Source organism: Mus musculus, chromosome 16, assembly GCF_000001635.26.
Source record: "Mus musculus strain C57BL/6J chromosome 16, GRCm38.p6 C57BL/6J".
NCBI lineage: Eukaryota > Metazoa > Chordata > Mammalia > Rodentia > Muridae > Mus > Mus musculus.
The window spans coordinates 32,850,180-32,867,743 of record NC_000082.6 but is presented as its reverse complement, the minus strand read 5'-3'; the positions used below and the strand labels follow the sequence as shown (position 1 = coordinate 32,867,743).

The 17,564-nt window shown below is 44.0% G+C and overlaps 1 protein-coding gene across 9 annotated transcripts in view, besides 1 other annotated feature; it reads left to right on the top strand.

Annotated features, from left to right (window-relative positions):
* Nucleotides 1-17,564, top strand: part of Rubcn (RUN domain and cysteine-rich domain containing, Beclin 1-interacting protein) — a 56,028-nt gene that overhangs the window by 9,986 nt on the left and 28,478 nt on the right. For 8 of the 9 annotated variants that reach the window (XM_030248897.1, XM_006521655.4, XM_006521653.4 and 5 more), the window contains exon 2: nt 10,699-10,852. In XM_030248897.1, coding sequence (XP_030104757.1) covers nt 10,814-10,852 — 39 coding nt within the window. In that variant the 5' untranslated portion in view covers nt 10,699-10,813. Of the gene's footprint in view, nt 1-905; nt 947-10,698; nt 10,853-17,564 lie in introns of all 9 variants that reach the window. The other variant, XM_030248896.1, reaches the window with a different exon arrangement.
* Nucleotides 11,875-15,660: an enhancer, noted in NCBI's record as "VISTA enhancer mm1352". NCBI's record gives its function as "enhancer in: heart[9/9]" and the evidence as "EXISTENCE:transgenic organism evidence [ECO:0001131][PMID:17130149]".

Sequence of the window (17,564 nt, the reverse complement as noted above, 5' to 3'; positions counted from 1 at the left end):
AGCAGAAACAAGATTGGTGCCCTGCGTTAAAACTTGTGATAACCCAGACCGATTTTAAAAGGGTGCTAAGATATTCTGGGAGCTACGGTTTTAGATTACAATGGCTCAGCAAGGTTAGGAAGAGATGAATGTGGGTGAGGAGGAGAGGTAGGCCCGTGGGTTAAAAGAAACTGATTGCACTGGGTGTGGGCTCGCTGAAGGGACAGAAATCATGTGCATGTCCTTTGTCAGTGAGATGCTGCTGCCCTGAGAGGACCTCTGTTTCTTTTTTCTTCAGCCCCTTTGCTGCTTCTCCACAATGCAAACTAAATAAGCTCAAGTTTTTGTGGAATTATTGTCAGAAAACCTTAGCTTCTAGAAATAGGGGGATTATTTTCTTTTTAAATTTAAACAACTACACTTATGTGTGTGTGTGTGTGTGTGTGTCCTACTTAGGATTGCTTCATTAACAACTGGTCTTAGGTTGGGAGTGTAATTCAGGGTAGAGTGCTTGCCTAGCATGCAGGCAGCCCTGGGCTCCATCCTCAGCACCACAAGAACAACAGAAGCAGGGTCTCAACATCTTAAGAGGATGCAGGAGCAGAGGCACAGTAGAAATATGGCGTGAGGGAGTTTTTCTTGACACTTAAAATAGGTTTAGTACAATGATGGTCTCCAGAGCAGGTGAAGTCCCACGACTAGAAGCAAAATAATTTACCTTAAAATATTCCTAGGGGAGAGCTGAAAAGTGTCTGGGTGAAAATATTTCTGCTATGATATAGCCTGTGGCCTACTGAATTAGTAGAGCTTGGCGTTCTTGACCGAGGTCTATGAATGGTGCATACTAAATGAAACTAGATGTCTTACTTCTCCTTTCAACATTTTAGTTTCTGCTTTTTTATACTTGGCTATTTATTTTTCTCCAGATGTCTGTGAAGCGTTTTATGTAAATGGTACCCTGCAGCTGGTAAGCAAGCTTTAGGGCTATTTGGATTTTCCTGTACTGTTTCATGTGGAGCGGACTGGGTCAGATATTTAAGTTTGCTTGGTTTGTTTTTTCTCATTTAACTGGACCTGCATTAGTTAGTTAATTATCCATTACTTCTTTATTATACACCAGATGCTGTCTTGACAGCATTGTGAAGGTTAACTTATTGAACATCTTAACAGTTGTGTGAGGTAGCTACTATACCTATGACCACTGCCCAGGTGCGGAAGCAGAGACATTGACAGGATAAGTAACTTGCCATCGTCACGCAGTGAATCTCTGGTAGAACTGAGACTCACACCTTTAACCTCTACACTCTGCTGCTGCCCCACATGATAATAGTGACAAATGTACACAGTAATGCTAAATTCTTACTGTGCTGGGCTGGTCATTTAGGTGTGCACGACAACTCCTTTGCAGGTATAGTTTCCTATCAGTTCCCCCTGCTTCTTAACTAGAGTGCTTTAAACAACTCTAGCACACCACACACACACACACACACACACACACACCACACACACACACACACACACACACACACTCACACACACACACACACTCACATACACACCACACACACACCACACACACACACACACACACCACACACACACACACACACCACCCACACACACACACACACACACACACCACACACACACACACACACACCACACACACACCACACACACACGCACACACACACATACACACACCACACACACACACACACACACACCACACACACACACACACACACACACACGGTCACTCGCTCAAACTGTTGTTGTAAAGCTACTGTCTGTTAGTGACTAATTAGTTCAGAGTGTGTGTTTAATGGTACTGATGGCCCCCTTAACTCCTTAGATAGACATTGGTAAAGACACGCCTTATGTTTGAGAATTAAGGCATTGTGGCCAGGCCACTGCAAACATAATCTTTTCATGGTCACTACAACACACAATTCAAAATGTCATCTTAGTGAGCTGACAGCACTTGTTAAGCGTAAAGGATAGACAGTTTTCCAAGCACTTGATAAAGAAATGTGCATAATTAAGCCTACCACAAGCCTCTCTTCTGTTTTGATCTCAGTTCATAGCACTTTGCACTCAGTCAACCAAGCCAGAGCCTCGCAGTGAAAGTTCAGACTTCTCTTTTCATTTCTTATATGCAAAGCTACGGTGGAATCCAGCTTGTGTGCTCGATTTGCTCATTTTACTGAGTCCTGCCTCTGTGGCCCAGTGTTCTTCCCTGCTGGGAGATCTTAAGAATTAAATAAAATAATGAGCTCAAGTTCCTCTCAGTATGCCTGGTATGTACTAAAGTACAAAGGGTTGTGTACTGTGTCCAGTCTGCAGTTTCCATGAGCTAGGTGTGTTGTCCACATGCAGTGGGGCAGCTCTTTCTTCCTAATTCCATGGCTGCTCTGGCTAAGTCGGGTTCGTGGGAGACTGGGGTGTTGACCTAGATACCTACTTCACCCTAGAAGTGCACTTACAATCATAGGCTCCTCTACTGTTTTCCGTGTAGTTAACTATCTGACTGATACTTCTCTTTCCCTGGAGTCTCCTTAAATGCCAGCTGTCTGCCGGAAGGAACTGTCATCCAAAGCAAGAGTCCTTCATTATTGCTCTGCAGCCTGGACTTTATTGAGCGATGCAGTCTACTTGAGAACTAGGAGTTCAGCTCCACCCAGTGCTCAGTTTTCCTGGTGCAGAGGCCCACAGAGTCAGAATTAAATAGCCAGGTGTACTTTAGTGACTCTGAGCACTCAGTGGACCAGACCCTCCCCTCCTGTGTCCTCAGCCCATCTGTGGCATTTTCCACTCAGTCAGCTAAGCCCGAACCTCACTGTCATACTTCTCTCTTCCCCATGTCCCCTATCCAAGCAAGCACTCGTTTCTGTGAATTCTTCCCTAATTGTTCCTTGAATTCCTTTTATCCATTCACAGATATAATGGTCATTGTTTCTTTTTAAAATCCGGGCCATAGTATTGCTTTTAGGCACAGCCAAACATTGGTGCTCAAAAGCCAGGTGTTGTCCATATCTCCGATGGGCCCTGGTTTGTTGATTTCCTTCTCAGTGAGACTTTCTACAGGGAAACCTCAGCAACTCCAAGTCTGGAGTTCTCAACAGCAGGAACAGAAAGGATGCAGCCCAGCAGGCGTTCCCCAGGCTGGCTGACTGATGTTCCTACAGCCAGGATGTAGAACATGCTGCTTAATTGGGTCTGGATTGTGTTGGACTTAAATGATGGATCCTAAGGTGGGATAAACCCTTCCTAGAACTACATTGACCAGAATAACCGATAAAGGAAAGAAGCTCTGTTTTCCAAAGGCCACAGATCCAGGCAGGAGCAGGTGCACACTCACTTGCCGGCACACTCTCACAGTGGAGAGTTTTCTAGCAACTACTTACCTAATTTTCCTCTCCAAATGTCACTTCTCAGGCCAGGTCTACATTCCAGTCACTTATTTAACTTTTCAGAAACAAAGTTACTACATGTTTCTTCAGAGATCTTTGGCAAATTTTCCCATTGTGATTTGTATATAACACTGGAATTTTCTCAGCCATAGTGAACGATGAGGTTCTGTTGTCTGTAGGAAAATGGCTGCCCCTGAAGGCAGTCATATAAAGTCAGTCTCAGGTACTCGTCTCTCATTCCTATAGTTTATAGCTACACGAGGCCATAGACATGCTGACGACCTGGGCACAGAAGAACACAGGGCCAGCGGGAAGGATGAGCAGGGGCTGCCTGCAGTGTGAGGTAGCATGCTCAGAGTACATTATGTACTTGCTTGGAAGCAGTCTCCTGTAAAACAAAGGGCATCGAGTAGGAATAGCTAGGATCCAGCATTTAAAGGGATGGAAGTAAACTAGTGTTCAGTTTGTGTTTTCATCCCTGGCTCATGGCGTTCAGTCACCTGGACTGTTTTCAGCCTTCTCTGCACTCTCACAGTCTCTCCCTGTCTGCTTGAAGAGCTTAGTCATCCTTCAGCAGGCCTTCCAGACCTGCTCCTTCCTGCCTCTCCCTCACAGCCTACCCTTTCTCTCCTTCCATCTTCATCGCTCATCTCCTTTTCCTTTCACCTTGATGCCAGGGATTGACAGTGCATCAGGACGGGCGGTAAAGACTAATCGCAGGATTCTTGAGCATTCTGCATTGTGTAGCTCCATTACTTGTATCAAATACTTCCCCCTCCAGCCCCCTCCCCTACCCCCACTGCCTGCAGATACATCCTGGAAGCTTTCAGGGAAAGTGTGTTAGAGGGCATGGAGGGGAGGTGTGTCAGCCGATGGCAGTCACTTTGCCTCAAGCGCTTCTTTCTGTTTATGACAAGTTTTCAGTTCTATGGGATCGATTTTTTTTCTCTTTCTTCTTCCTTTGCCATACCCTTCTCTTTAATTTAATTATTTATTTTGGTTTTTCAAGGTTGTGTGTGTGTGTGTGTGTTTGTGTGTTTGTAGCCCCGGCTGTCCTAGAACTAGGTCTGTAGACCAGGCTGGCCTCATAAACTTAGAGATCAGCCTGCCTCTGCCTCCCAAGTGCTGGGTCAGAAAGTGTGCACCACCGCCATCATCACCACCACTACCACCACCACCCCCAGCCTCACCCTTCTCTTGTAAAGTCATTCCTTACATGTGTTTCATCAACTTGTTGGGTTGACCATAGACAGCATAATTGGCACAAGCTGCATGTAGTAATTAAAATAACGATTTTAAAGTGTTACCAAGAATGGTCTATTGATAGCACAGGATCTACGGATCCTAACAAAGCAATCATAGTGAAGCAGATTACTTAATATCTCTGAGAAGAAGTTGAGCTAGAGCTGAGCCTGAATCCCTGTGTGAGGTGACAAGATGTTCTAAGTAGGAGGATCTGGTAAATAAAACACCAGAAGTCAGAGTAGGGTCAACATGCCGGTGATAGACTACACTAGGTAGACTTTGTTGTATTAGAGTGAGGGATTCTAGTAGGAAAGTATTTAAATTGAGACCAAGTGAGTGTATGAACTCCGTACTAAGGGGCTTGCATGTCAGCCATGGTTATAGTCCCTAGAGGAAGGAATTCTGCCTTTTGTTAAATATTCTCATTGTTGAAATTCAGTAATCCCAGTATCATTCAAGTTTGGTATGATTGGTGAGGTGTTTGTTGAAAAGGTCTGAGTTATAAAGTTGTGTAGAGATACTGCCTATTTCTTCCTGGATATGAAGATGCTATCATTAAAGAACAGGGCTGGCCAATGGCTAGGGTCTCCTGCTACCTCAGAGTTGAGAGACTGTACAATAGAGTCAAATATGATTTTCCATTAGCAAGTATTTAAGAAGAAGCATAAGGACTTAATCCTGAAATCTAAAAATTAAATATTATGTAATTAAAAACAAATTATATATCCAGGTTTGAAGAAATGTTAAACTCAAATTAAATATGGGAGTCTCTTGCTACCTCAGTGTTATCAATAATTATTCCTCTTTTATTTTGTGTATTGCTGTACATAGAGGAGTAACCAATTCTTTCTAGAAAGTGCTTTCTGACCTTGAAAGTCCCAGGGGACTGCCTAGTCAGTCTGTCCGCATGAGAAACCTTTTGACATTTGAGTATTTAAAAAACCTTTAAGGTACTTTCCAGTCTTTTTTTTTTTTTTTTTTTGTAACTTGTTTGTGATTGTTTACTTGCATGTGTATATGTGCACCCTCAGAGACCAGAAGAGGGAATTAGATCCCCTGGATTGGAGTGACAGGCAGTTGTGAGCCACCACGTGCATGGTGGGAACTGAGTCCAAGAGCTTTGCAAATGCCCGTAACTCCTGAGCCATTGCCCAGCCCCTGTGGGTCTCTTATAATTGCTAATCTCAGAAAAGTCTATAAACAGCTCTTGTCCTTTTTAGTTTCCTCATACCACCAAGGTAACCCTGTTAACATGTTTTATGTTTTAGTAATTTTACATTGAGATCAGTCCTGTCTTGTCTCCCCATCTCCCCCCAGCCTCCAATGCTATCATAGCTTTGGAAAGTATTTCTGGTCAAAATTCTAATTCTTTTATAGCATTCTGTCATGTTGATATCATGTTCTACCCTCCATTTCAGGAATCAAATCAATACTTTACTTGGTACAACCTGACCTCTAACTATGATCTCGGTAATTATATCCATCCTAGATAGATGACATACTGTGAAGGGGATATGCTAGAGCACTTCCTTCTGCTTCTAAAAAGAACATTGGAGGCCCTGGGGAGGTAATTCAGAAGATGAAGAGATTGTTCTGCAAGTATGAGGCCCTGAATGCTATCCCTCGAACCCATGGTAAAAGCAAACAGGCAAGCAAAAAGCAAAACTAGTTGTGGTAGCATATAATTGTAATCCCAGCTCCTGGATACTAAGACAAACAGTTCCCTGGGGCTTGGTGGTCAGCCAGCCTAACCTAAGCAGCAGGCCTCAGGTCCCAGTGAGTCAAAAACCAAGATGGCGGCTCCTAAGGAATAACAGCTGAGGGTCACCTCTGGTTGCCATACACACACACACACACACACACACACACACACACAAGAACACTTCTGAGGATGACACACTCTGAGGTTGTCCTCTGGCCTCTATGTGTACCGGTACAAATACTTAGAGAGTCAGACAGAGGCAGATACACACAGATACACAAAAATGGGGCGGGAGAAGCACATGAACATTGGGGATTGCTAACCTGCCAATATACTTACACGGAATCTCGTTTTATGGTTGTATAGCGTCACCAGGTGTAGTTCTGCATGCATTTAATCCCAGGATGTGGGAAGCAGAGCCAGATGGGTGGGTCTCTGTGAATTTGGGACCAACCTGGTCTACAAAGCAGGTTCTAAAACAGCCAGGGCTGTTACACAGAGAAACCCTGTCACAAACAAACGCCCATAACAACTGTGTAGTGTCTTCACTTATTTATCATCTATCATGTGTTTTTTTTTCCAGTGGTTATATTTTCATATTACATATACGGGTATATGGCTTTTAGAAACATTTGTAACAAGTTGTAACTTTTCTTGTTTTAATTTTTTAAGTTGATGTGTGGGTATTTTTCCTGTATATGTATCTATGCTCTACCTGTGTACCTGGTGCGTGTGGAGGCCAGAGGAGAGTTGGAGCCCTGTGACTGGAGTTCATGGCTAGTTGTAAATTGCTGTGTGGGTGCTGGGAATCAAACCTGGGTCCCCTGGAAGGACAGACATCTCTCCAGCCCCATTATTTCAGTCTTGAGTGTCATTTCTTACTATAACTTGGCAGGCTTAAGACTGAGTTAGTAGTTAGGGACCTATTTCTGCCCCAGATAGTTGAGTCACTTAGCTAGCTTCTAATTCTCTTTAAAGGAGGATTGTGGTTAGAATCCTCTCACAAGAAAATAGAGGATTACATCCTGGGACTGGCTTTACTGTGAGCAGGTGAAAAGACTCAGGCGGAGATGGGTTATGCATCTTGTTTGTGTCTATGACAGCTTTATCAATTCTGTAACTAAGAGGTTCTCTCAGCCTAACACATTTCAAAGGCTTTGATTTGCCCAGGTAAAGGTTACATGTGAAGATGATATCCATCCAAACAATTACAGTCGAACAGGCTAGCAAAAATGTATCTTGCCTGTTGAAATGCTTTTCAGATAGCGCTGGGTTAGGGAGACAGCTCAATCAGAACCATGCTTGCCTTATAAGTGGCAGGACCCGAGCACCCAAGCAAACGTGCTAGACATGATGGCACACACTGGGAATCCTACTGCAGAGAGTGAGGCTTGGCAGCCGATGGGAGAGGAGAAGGATACTTGGGGCTTACTAGGCAACCAGCCCAGCACCTCAAAAGAGAGAGACAACATTTCTGAGGATGACACTTTGAGGTTGTCCTCGGGCCTCCATGTGTCCCTGTATAAATACTCCTCCTCACCCCAAACATGCATGCACACACTCTTGGGAACAGGGACTTGTCCTCCATGGTGAACATACATCTAAGGTCCAGGCACGAATGGATTAACCTAATACCACTGTGTGAACTTCAAGTTAATTCAGTGTCTCAACTCTGAAAATATTTAATCACTGAGAATACTAAAAGACATAGTAAACTCTGTAAATACAACTTTTAGAGGCTTATGTTTCTTCCAAATGAGCGTCTACCAAGTATAGAGTGCGTGGGATACCGTAGAAGAGCTGTCTTTGTAGCTTCAGCCTCTTGGAGGCACTTTCTTGTGGGAAAGGAAGGTTCTTTAGCTTTGTCCAGAGGAAGCTGTTCAGAGTGCTCAGAGGTTCTAGGACCTGAGAGTTCCAGCCGAGAATGATGTCTGCTTCGTGGTGTTCTTTAAGAAGTTACTGTGGGCTCAGCCCAGGATGAGTCAGAACACGGGTATGCAGCCACTTGCTGAGCCACACTGGCTGCTAGGCCTGTAAGGCTTGATTGTAGTTTGCTGGAATGTGAAAACCGAGTCACTCAAAATAGACCAGAGGTTTATTAGCCCTGTTGAAGCATAGGATATATAGTCCGTGAGGAACAGTTGGTAGTCAGTTGGCCTCTGGAATGGCAGTTTCTCATAATATAAAAATAAATGGCACTTTAAGTGATTACCTTAGTTCTGGGGGCATTTTAGGAATGGTATAGAAATACAAGAAAAGTTTGGTGAGTCAGTATATCTGTTTTTAAGACAGAGTCACTCTGTTGCTCATGTTGGCCTGGAACCCTCTTTGTAATACAGGCTGGCCTTCAGTTTGTGGCAGTCTTTCTGTTGAAGCCTTCTGAGTGCTGGGATTATGGGAGTGAACCACCAGCTGGTGATTCAGATGTTTAATCAGGAAAAGAAAGCCCGACTGTCTCCCTGTTCAAACAAACTCTTGTTCACAGGGCCTTCAGAGCGAATCCCAATCTGCCCACCCCTCGTGTATGGACGAGTCTCCTACCCTACACCTGTCACTTCCTTATCTCAGGATTTTACTGCCTGCCTTTACTCCGCCACTTTTCTAAAAGAACCCAGAGAAGGCACAAAAGTCAGTTTTGTATCGATGGAAGGAATTAGAATTCAGAATCCTTCCCTTGCTGGTGTGTGCGATTTAAAGTACTCAGGATTACCTTTCCTGAAGACCTTTTCTGTTTCCTGTACCACCATGAAAAGAGGAAAGAGCAACAGTCTACTAATGAAAAAGAAGATGATGTAATGTGTGCAGTTAATAGTCGGAGCTAAGAGGCCAAGAGCGACACATCATCCCCTCCTGCTCTCCTCGTCCTGTGGGTCAGCACAGCCAGCTCCTGCCTTCAACTGCACTTGGCTTTGAGTTTTTACAGTTTAAAAGCTGTGGTGAGAAAATGCTAGGGATTAAAAGGAACCAGTTTGATTAAGGGCAGCAATTTTCTGACTTTTCCAATGGAATCTAGTAGAAGGTGACAACTGCCTGGTTTGAGGACATGTCTCAAAGTGACTTCAGTGCAAACTTGAAACCTTTTTGTTTTAATATCCACTTAAAAATCACAGGAAAAAAAATGGGTGACCTGGGAATGCAGCTCAGTAGTTAAGAGTGTTTGTCTGGCACAAGAAAGCCCTGGGTTTGATTGATCTCTAGCACTGTGTAAAACCAGAGCTGGTAGCAGGCACCTGTCATCTCAGCACTTGGGATGTAGTAACAAGAAGATCACAAATTTTTTGTTTGTTTGTTTTTTCGAGACAGGGTTTCCCTGTGTAGCCCTGGCTGTTCTGGAACTCACTCTGTAGATCAGGCTGGCCTCAAACTCAGAAATCCGCCTGCCTCTGCCTCCCAAGTGCTGGGATTAAAGGCGTTCGTCACCACTGCCTGGCTAAGATCACAAATTTAAAGTTACCCTCAGCTACTCGGTGAGGTCAAGGGCAGCCTAGAATACACGAGACTGTCTCAAAAAAAAAGTTACAAGTCTGTGTTCTTATCTGTAATTGTGTGTGTGTGGGGGGGGGGGAAGGTACCCTCTGCCCTTTACTATGCTCCACTTACTGCTTGGGAATATAGTGAGTAAGAAGCAGGGCTGATGGCTTGGGCTTGGTTTCTAACATAAAAGGCTTCTGACTTTGGGCTGGAGAAGTCAGTCAGTGGTAAAGAGCACTTTCTGCTTTTCCAGAGTACAGGTTCAATTCGTAGCACCTACATGACAGCTCACAGCCACCTGTCATTCTAGTCTAAGAGGACCCGATGCCCCCTTCTGCTTCCACCATCACCATGCATGCACATGGTTACAGGCAGATAGGTAGGCAAAAACATCCGTACACAAGAGAATTAAAAAATATATTTGTGATTGTAGACGGGTGTTTTCATCTTTTGCCTATGTATTATCATTATTCAGAAATGGATCTTTTGTTGCTTTTTTGAGACAGAGTTTCTCTGTGTAGCCTGTGCTGTCCTGACACTCACTGTATAGACCAAGCTGGCCTCAAACTCAGAGACCCACCTGCCTTAGCCTCCCTAGTGCTGGGATTAAAGGTGTGTAGCACCACTGCCTGGCTCAGAAATGAATCTTAATGTAATGCCCTCCTAAAACCACAAATATACATAATATGCCATGTAAGTGAGTCTTTATAACAGTAATGCTCTAGGGTGGGCCCTAATGTTGAAGTGAAAAATTAGTAGGGGAGAGAAGGTTAGGATGTAGGGCAGGAGATCCTTTTTTCTCTTCCTCTTATTTATTTATCTTTTGATCTATATGATGAGGATCAGGCACAACAGACCTAGCTAACCATTCATTGGGTATGATTTCAGGAGGGAGCACTGGCAGCTGCTGGGTAATTTGAAGACGACTGTGGAAGGTTTGGTGTCAGCCAACTGCCCCAATGTCTGGTCCAAGTATGGTGGCCTGGAGCGGCTGTGCAGGGACATGCAGAACATCCTGTATCATGGGCTCATCCATGACCAGGTATGTAGAGCTCATCCCCTCCCCCTCTCTGTGCCCAGAACATCTCCCTTGGCGCCTGATGTGCCACAGGTGTCAGAGCAGTGAGAAAACTGCAGGGGTCAGGGGGCCACATCAGCAAGAGGGGACATCAGTCTGTTTCCTGTCGATTCTAAAACACAGGTGAAACTGTTGGCTACTTATAGACTTATTATCTTTCCGCTCCTGAGGTCAGAATTCTCAAGTTCATTAGGCTCAAACCGTGCTGTACTGTGCTAGGAAATTCTAAACAGTTCTTCCTTAATTTCTTCTCCTCCTCCTCCACCACCTCCTCCTCCTGTCCTCTTCCTCCTCCCCGTCCCCCGTCCCCGTCCCCGTCCCCCCCCCGTCCCGTCCCGTCCCGTCCCCCCCCCGCCCCCCCCCCCCCCGGTTCTTCTGATGTTGTTTTGTTTATTTCTTTGTTTCAAGACAGGGTTTCTCTGCATAGCCCTGGCTGTCCTGGAACTCACTGGACCAGGCTGACCTTGAACTGCAGAGGTCTGCCCGCCTCTGCCTCCTCCTGAGTGCTAGGACTAAAGGCCTGGGCCACCATCACCAGACTAAAAATTTCTTCTTTCTTGTCTTTTCAGCTTCCAAGCTGTGTCCCTTGTATTCTTTGGCTCTTGGCCCCTACTTTTTAGAGCCAGTAGCATAATGTCTCGAAATGTATTCCTGCCTTTATATCACCTTTGCTTTCTGTGAGCTCTTCCTTTTTTTTTTTTTTTTTTTCCAGACAGGGTTTTTCTGTGTAGCCCTGGCTGTCCTGGAACTCACTCTGTAGATCAGGCTGCCCTAAAACTCAGAGATCCGCTTGCCTCTGCCTCCCAAGTGCTGGGACTAAAGGTGTGCGCCACCACCGCCGCCTTCTTTTTGCTCTTTTGAGACAGGATCTCATTGTGTACCCCTGGCAGCCCTGGAACTCACTATGTAAACCAAGCTGGTACCTGGGAGGCAGAAGCAGGCTGGTCTGGAACTCACAGAGATCCACCTGCCTTTCCCTCCCAGGGCATGTGTCACAGTGCCTAGCATCTATCTATCTATCTATCTATCTATCTATCTATCTTCCTTCCTTCCTTTCTTTCCTTCTTTCTTTTTTTCAAGTGACTATTTTTACATTATTTACTTATTTATATTTATGGTAATTTGCCTGAAGGCTTATCTGTATGCTGCCTGATGCCTGGTGCCGCAGAGACCAGAGGAGGGTATCAGATCCCCAGGACTAGTTAACAGATGCTTGTAACTGGGTGCTAGAATTAAACCCATGTCCACTGGAAGAGAGCCAGTACTCTTAACAACTGAACCATCTCTCTGGCCACTAGGAACCATTTTTATCAGCCAAGTCATAGTCTCATCTGTATAAATAAGGGTAGTAGTTATAAAGAAGAGCTATAGAACAGTAAATAAGGCAGAGTATAAATTTGTCTTACATAGCTTGTGACATGTAACCAGTGAGGTGCTCGGCAGGTAAAGGCATGTGTCTCCACACCTAACAACCTGAGTCCATTTTCCTCAGACACACTTGACAGAAGAAGAGAACTAACTGCTAATTGTCTCTGACTGCCACATAGACACCATAGCATGTATGTGTGCACAAACGTACAAAATTAATTAATAAAAATTTAAAGTGATTAATAAATTGTTTCCCTGTTGCATATTGTCCTGTGATATATATAATTAAGAACATTGAAATTTTGAAGATAACTTGATTCAGTGAAATCTTATTATCTTCCTTACCACTGGAGATCTTGCAATGCTTTTTAAGAAAATGCCATCCCTTTAATCCCAACACTCGGGAGGCAGAGGCAGTATGATCTCTGTGAGTTCCTGGCCAGCCTGGTCTACAGAGTGAGTTCCAGGACAGCCAGAGCTGCACAGAGAGACTTATCTCAAAAAAACAAAGAAGAAAATGGCATCCATGTTATCTAATTGAAGACCCATTTCTCCCTTGGTTAATAAATGCAGTGCTGTTGACCACCGTCGCTTCTTGATTTGCATGGTATTATCTTATGATGCCACAGGAAGCATTGTCCTGAGTCTGCGACCATTCTTTCAGTTTCTGTACCTGAATTTCTTCTTGGATTAAACATTTTTTAAAAAATGATATTTATTTATTTATGTACATGTATGTGAAGATCAGTGGGCAACTTTCAGGACTCAGATCTGTCCTTCCACCATGTGGGTCCTAGGGATGGAACTCAGATCATTAGATGTAGCCAGTACCCTCACCTGCTGAGCCATGTCCCTTGCCCATTACAGGGTTCTAAAGATAGAGTCATTGTGTGTACTCTTGTGCCCCCCACCCCACCCCCATTTCCTTGAAGCAGTCTCTTGTCACCCATGCACCTTGACACTCAGCTCAGCCCTCGGCGCTGAGCTCCAGCTCTGAACCTGCTGTCTCCCTCACACTATCCTGTGCCTGGCTGCCCCACCCAACAAGCAGGGTGCAGCTAAATATATTATCTCTCAGGAGACTGCATCCCATCTTGGTGTTCTTTATGTTCATTTGTAGCACTGAACTACCCAGTGTTCCATTCACAAGTTTGGGATTCATGCCAGAATGTTTTGTTAAAAACAAAGTGCAAGTTTCCCAGGCTGGTGACCAAAATAGCTACCAGATTAGTGGTGCTGTCATTCAGTGGTTAAACTGCTTGTGCCTTGATAACAAAGGTTCTTTTCTTGGCCCTGTTACTAATTTTACATTGTCACATAGTAACATAACCAGATTACATGATGGTTTCACCATCTGTACCACAAAGGGAGAAATGTTGATGAGACTCTCAAATAAAACAAGCTTACAGATGCAGAATGGTGTTAGCTTATCTTTCTAGAATTTTTTCCAAGTGCTGGGACTAAAGGCGTGCGCCACCAACGCCCAGCTCTTTTTAGAATTCTTAAAAAAAAAAAAAAAAACTAGCACGAAAGCTATCCTATAGAAGCCCCCCCCCTTCAGAAGGAAGCAATTTAAGAATGTATGCGAGCACTTACAACACTAGCATCAGTAAGTGGGAGCAGACACACGTGCAGCATGGACAGGCGCTTAGTCCACAGAGGCTCCAAGAGGAAAGGGCCCGAAACAGAAGCTGCACGTCAGTTTTATTGTGGCCCTGTGCCTTGTTAAGGTCTAAGAGTTAAAGACAGCATCAGACTTGTTTTTCCCCTGTTGTTTCCTTCCAGAAAATTTAGTGCTTTCAAAGGTTTCAGCCTGCTGTGTCATCAGGAAGCTATTCTGGGTGCTGTGCCCTTGGAAAGAGGAAGGGACACATGATTCCCGTTGGTCATTTCTCCTCTTTGTTTTCAAAAGGATGTGCTATGGACGTGAGCTGTGGTTTGTTTTAATCACTTGGGGACCCCGGGAAGCTGTAATGGCATGACTGTAGTCTTAGCGGGATCTCGTCGTTGCCAGCTGCATCTGGGCCACCTTTACTGAGGCCAGGTGTATTGATAACATCTCTGTTCTGCTGCTTATGAATGTGGAGACAGTTCCTGAGATGGCTCAGCTAAGGTGAAAGGGCCCCTCCCCTACCACAAGAAGAAACTGCTTTAGCAGTGTAGATGGCCCAATTAAAATGATTTACTTTTTATGTGTATATTGTCTACATGTATGTATACCATGTGTGTGCCTGGTGCCCATGGAAGCCAGAAGAGGGCATTGGATGCCCTGGAACTGAAGTTACAGGTAGTTGTGGGCCACATGTGAATGCTGGTATCTGTCCTGTGCAAGAGCAGTCTGTACTCTTAACCTCAGAGCCATATCTCTCTAGCCTAAGGTAGCTTGATTTTGTTGAAGCCACCCCTCCACAAAAATACCCAATAGGGTTTCTCTGTATATAGCCCTGGTTGTCCTGGAACTCAGTCTGTAGACCAGGCTGGCCTCTGCTTTCCAAGTACTAGGATTAAAGTTGTGTGCCCCTGTGCCCAGCTCATAATACATTCCTTACTTGTTCACACTTTAACATATACCATAAAGACTCAGAAAAATAAACTCACCCATAAACTTAATAACAAGTAATAATATCACTTTTATCATTCTTTTGGATGTTCTTTATTTTATTTTATTTTATTTTTCTGTATATTTAAATTCTTATATTTAAAAGATAATTTTATGCCTTTTAAAATAGTTAAGATTGTACCATGTGTGTCACTTGGTAACCTACTTTAAAATGTTTAATTTTTGACTATATAATACACTTTACATGGTTACATGGCTAAAAAAGAATTTTTTAAGGTTCATTTATTATTATATCTAATAACACTGTAGCTGTCTTTAGATGCACCAGAAGAGGGAGTCAGATCTCATTACAGATGGTTGTGAGCCACCATGTGGTTGCTGGGATTTGAACTCAGGACCTTCAGAGGAGCAGTCAGTACTCTTAACCACTGAGCCATTCCTCTAGCCCTAAAAAACTTAAGAGTATAAAAAAATATAGTGAAGCCGGGCATAGTGGCGCACGCCTTTAATCCCAGCACTCGGGAGGCAGAGGCAGGCGGATTTCTGAGTTCGAGGCCAGCTTGGTCTATAAAGTGAGTTCCAGGTCAGCCAGGGCTACACAGAGAAACCCTGTCTCGAAAAACAAACAAACAAACAAATAGTAAAAAGTCTCTCATTATCTTCTGATCCTGTAAGTTACTACTTTTTACTAGCTTCCTTCCAGAGTGTGTGTACTTACAAAAGTAATACAAATAACTTCTTTTTGTGTGTCCTTATTGTTTGCTTTTGTTTTGTATTTTTGAGATAGGGTCTTGCTATGTAGCCCAGGCTAACCTTCTACTTGAGATCCTCCTGCTCTGTCTCCTGTATGCATTTACAGACATGGGGTACCATGCTCAGCTCCTGGTTTTTATATTAAATATGTATACATACATATATTTTAAAATATATCTACACATACGAATTATAGAAACAATCTAATGGGCTAACAAGATGTCTCAGTGAGTGCTTGCTGCCAAGTCTAACCACTTGAGGGACCAACTTGGTAGAAGTAGGGAACCAACTCCTACCAGTTTCCCTCAGATCCTCTGTACACTGTGACATAAATTTGAGGCAGGCGTATGCACACACACTATGTTAAAGCTGTGATTTGAGGTCAGTTAGAAGGTGTGTTAAGTGAAAAGGACAAGGTGTAAAATAGTGATGAGAATATGCTAACAACATAGAAATCTCTGGAGAAGACTGATTTGTCGTCTTTAAGCAGCTATTGATTATCTGTAGCTCTCCCATCTAGGGGTGAGGCCCTTGGAAATATTCCCCTCCACTCTGGCATTTCAACCGATGTTGTCACTGTGCCGGTCTTACTTAGGCAATCATATTGTTAAGACTTCATGGTGCGGCTTCCCTGTCACATACAGCAGTCGCTGCCCCCCAGCAGGCACCTTAACCTCTGGCTCTTACAGTTGTGTCCCCTGAGCCTTAGGTGTAAGGATTGCATTGTAGATCATGTAATCTTTTTTAAAACATTTCTACATTTACTTATTTATTGTGGGCGGCATGCACTCAGAGTTGGTTCTCTCTCCTCACCATATTGGTTCTGGGAATCTAACTCAGGTTGGCAGGCCTGGTCGCAGGCGTGTTTACCCGCTGACCCATCTTGTTGGCTGGCGTACAGTCTCTTTAATGTGCTTGTAGATTCAGGTTGTTAGTGCTTATTGGCAAGCTTTGTATTTATGTTCATTGGGGATTTTGGCCAACAGTTTTTGTTTGTTTGTTTATTTGTTTTGTTCTGTTTTTGTCTGGCTTTATATCACAGCTTTTTAGAGGTTGGTAATTTGTCTCGGAGCCATCTGGTTGTGAGCTCTGTTGTATTGGGACATATTTTGCCAATGATTTAAAAAGTATCATTCGAAATTACCCAAGGAGCTAAAGGGAACTGCAACTCTATAGGTGGAACAACAATATGAACTAACCAGTACCCGAGAGCTCTTGTCTTTAGCTGCATATGTATCAAAAGATGGCCTAGTCGGCCATCACTGCAAAGAGAGGCCCATTGGACTTGCAAACTTTATATGCCCCAGTACAGGGGAACGCCAGGGCCAAAAAGGGGGAGTGGGTGGGTAGGGGGTTGGGGGGGTGGGTATGGGGGACCTTTGGGATAGCATTGAAAATGTAAACAAGGAAAATACCTAATTTAAAAAAAGTATCATTCATTGCTCCGTTGAGGTTTTCTGTGTACTCTTAGTTCAGGTTTGGTAGATGAAATGAATCCCAGCTGCCTGTCTCACTGGGTTACAGTGAGCGCTACATCACCTGAGTTCTGGAGATTGAACCCAGCACTCTACTGGCTGAAATTTAACTATCGTTACGTGTTTTCCAATGAATGTGCATATAATTCTTTATAGTCGTCCCTACCATTGACCTGATATGACCCTACTCCCACCCCCACCCCCAGTCCTTGGACTAGAACCCAGAGCCTTAGTGTTTGTTTGTTTGTTTGTTTGTTTGTTTTTAACAACTAGTTGGATTAGTTTTAAGAACTACCTTGTGGGGAACTGAACAGTGCAGAGAAAACGATCAGAAGGCAGGTAACACTCACTGTACGCCTTCCAGGAGAATGAAGGTTTAGGGCTCAGCCAGTAGAGTGCTCCCATGCAAGGAACTGGGTTCAATCTCAGGAACCCAGGAGAGGTGGTGCTCACTGTAATCTAGTGATGCTGAGGCAGAGACAGGAGGCTCCTTGGCATTTACAGACCAGCCAGCCAGGCC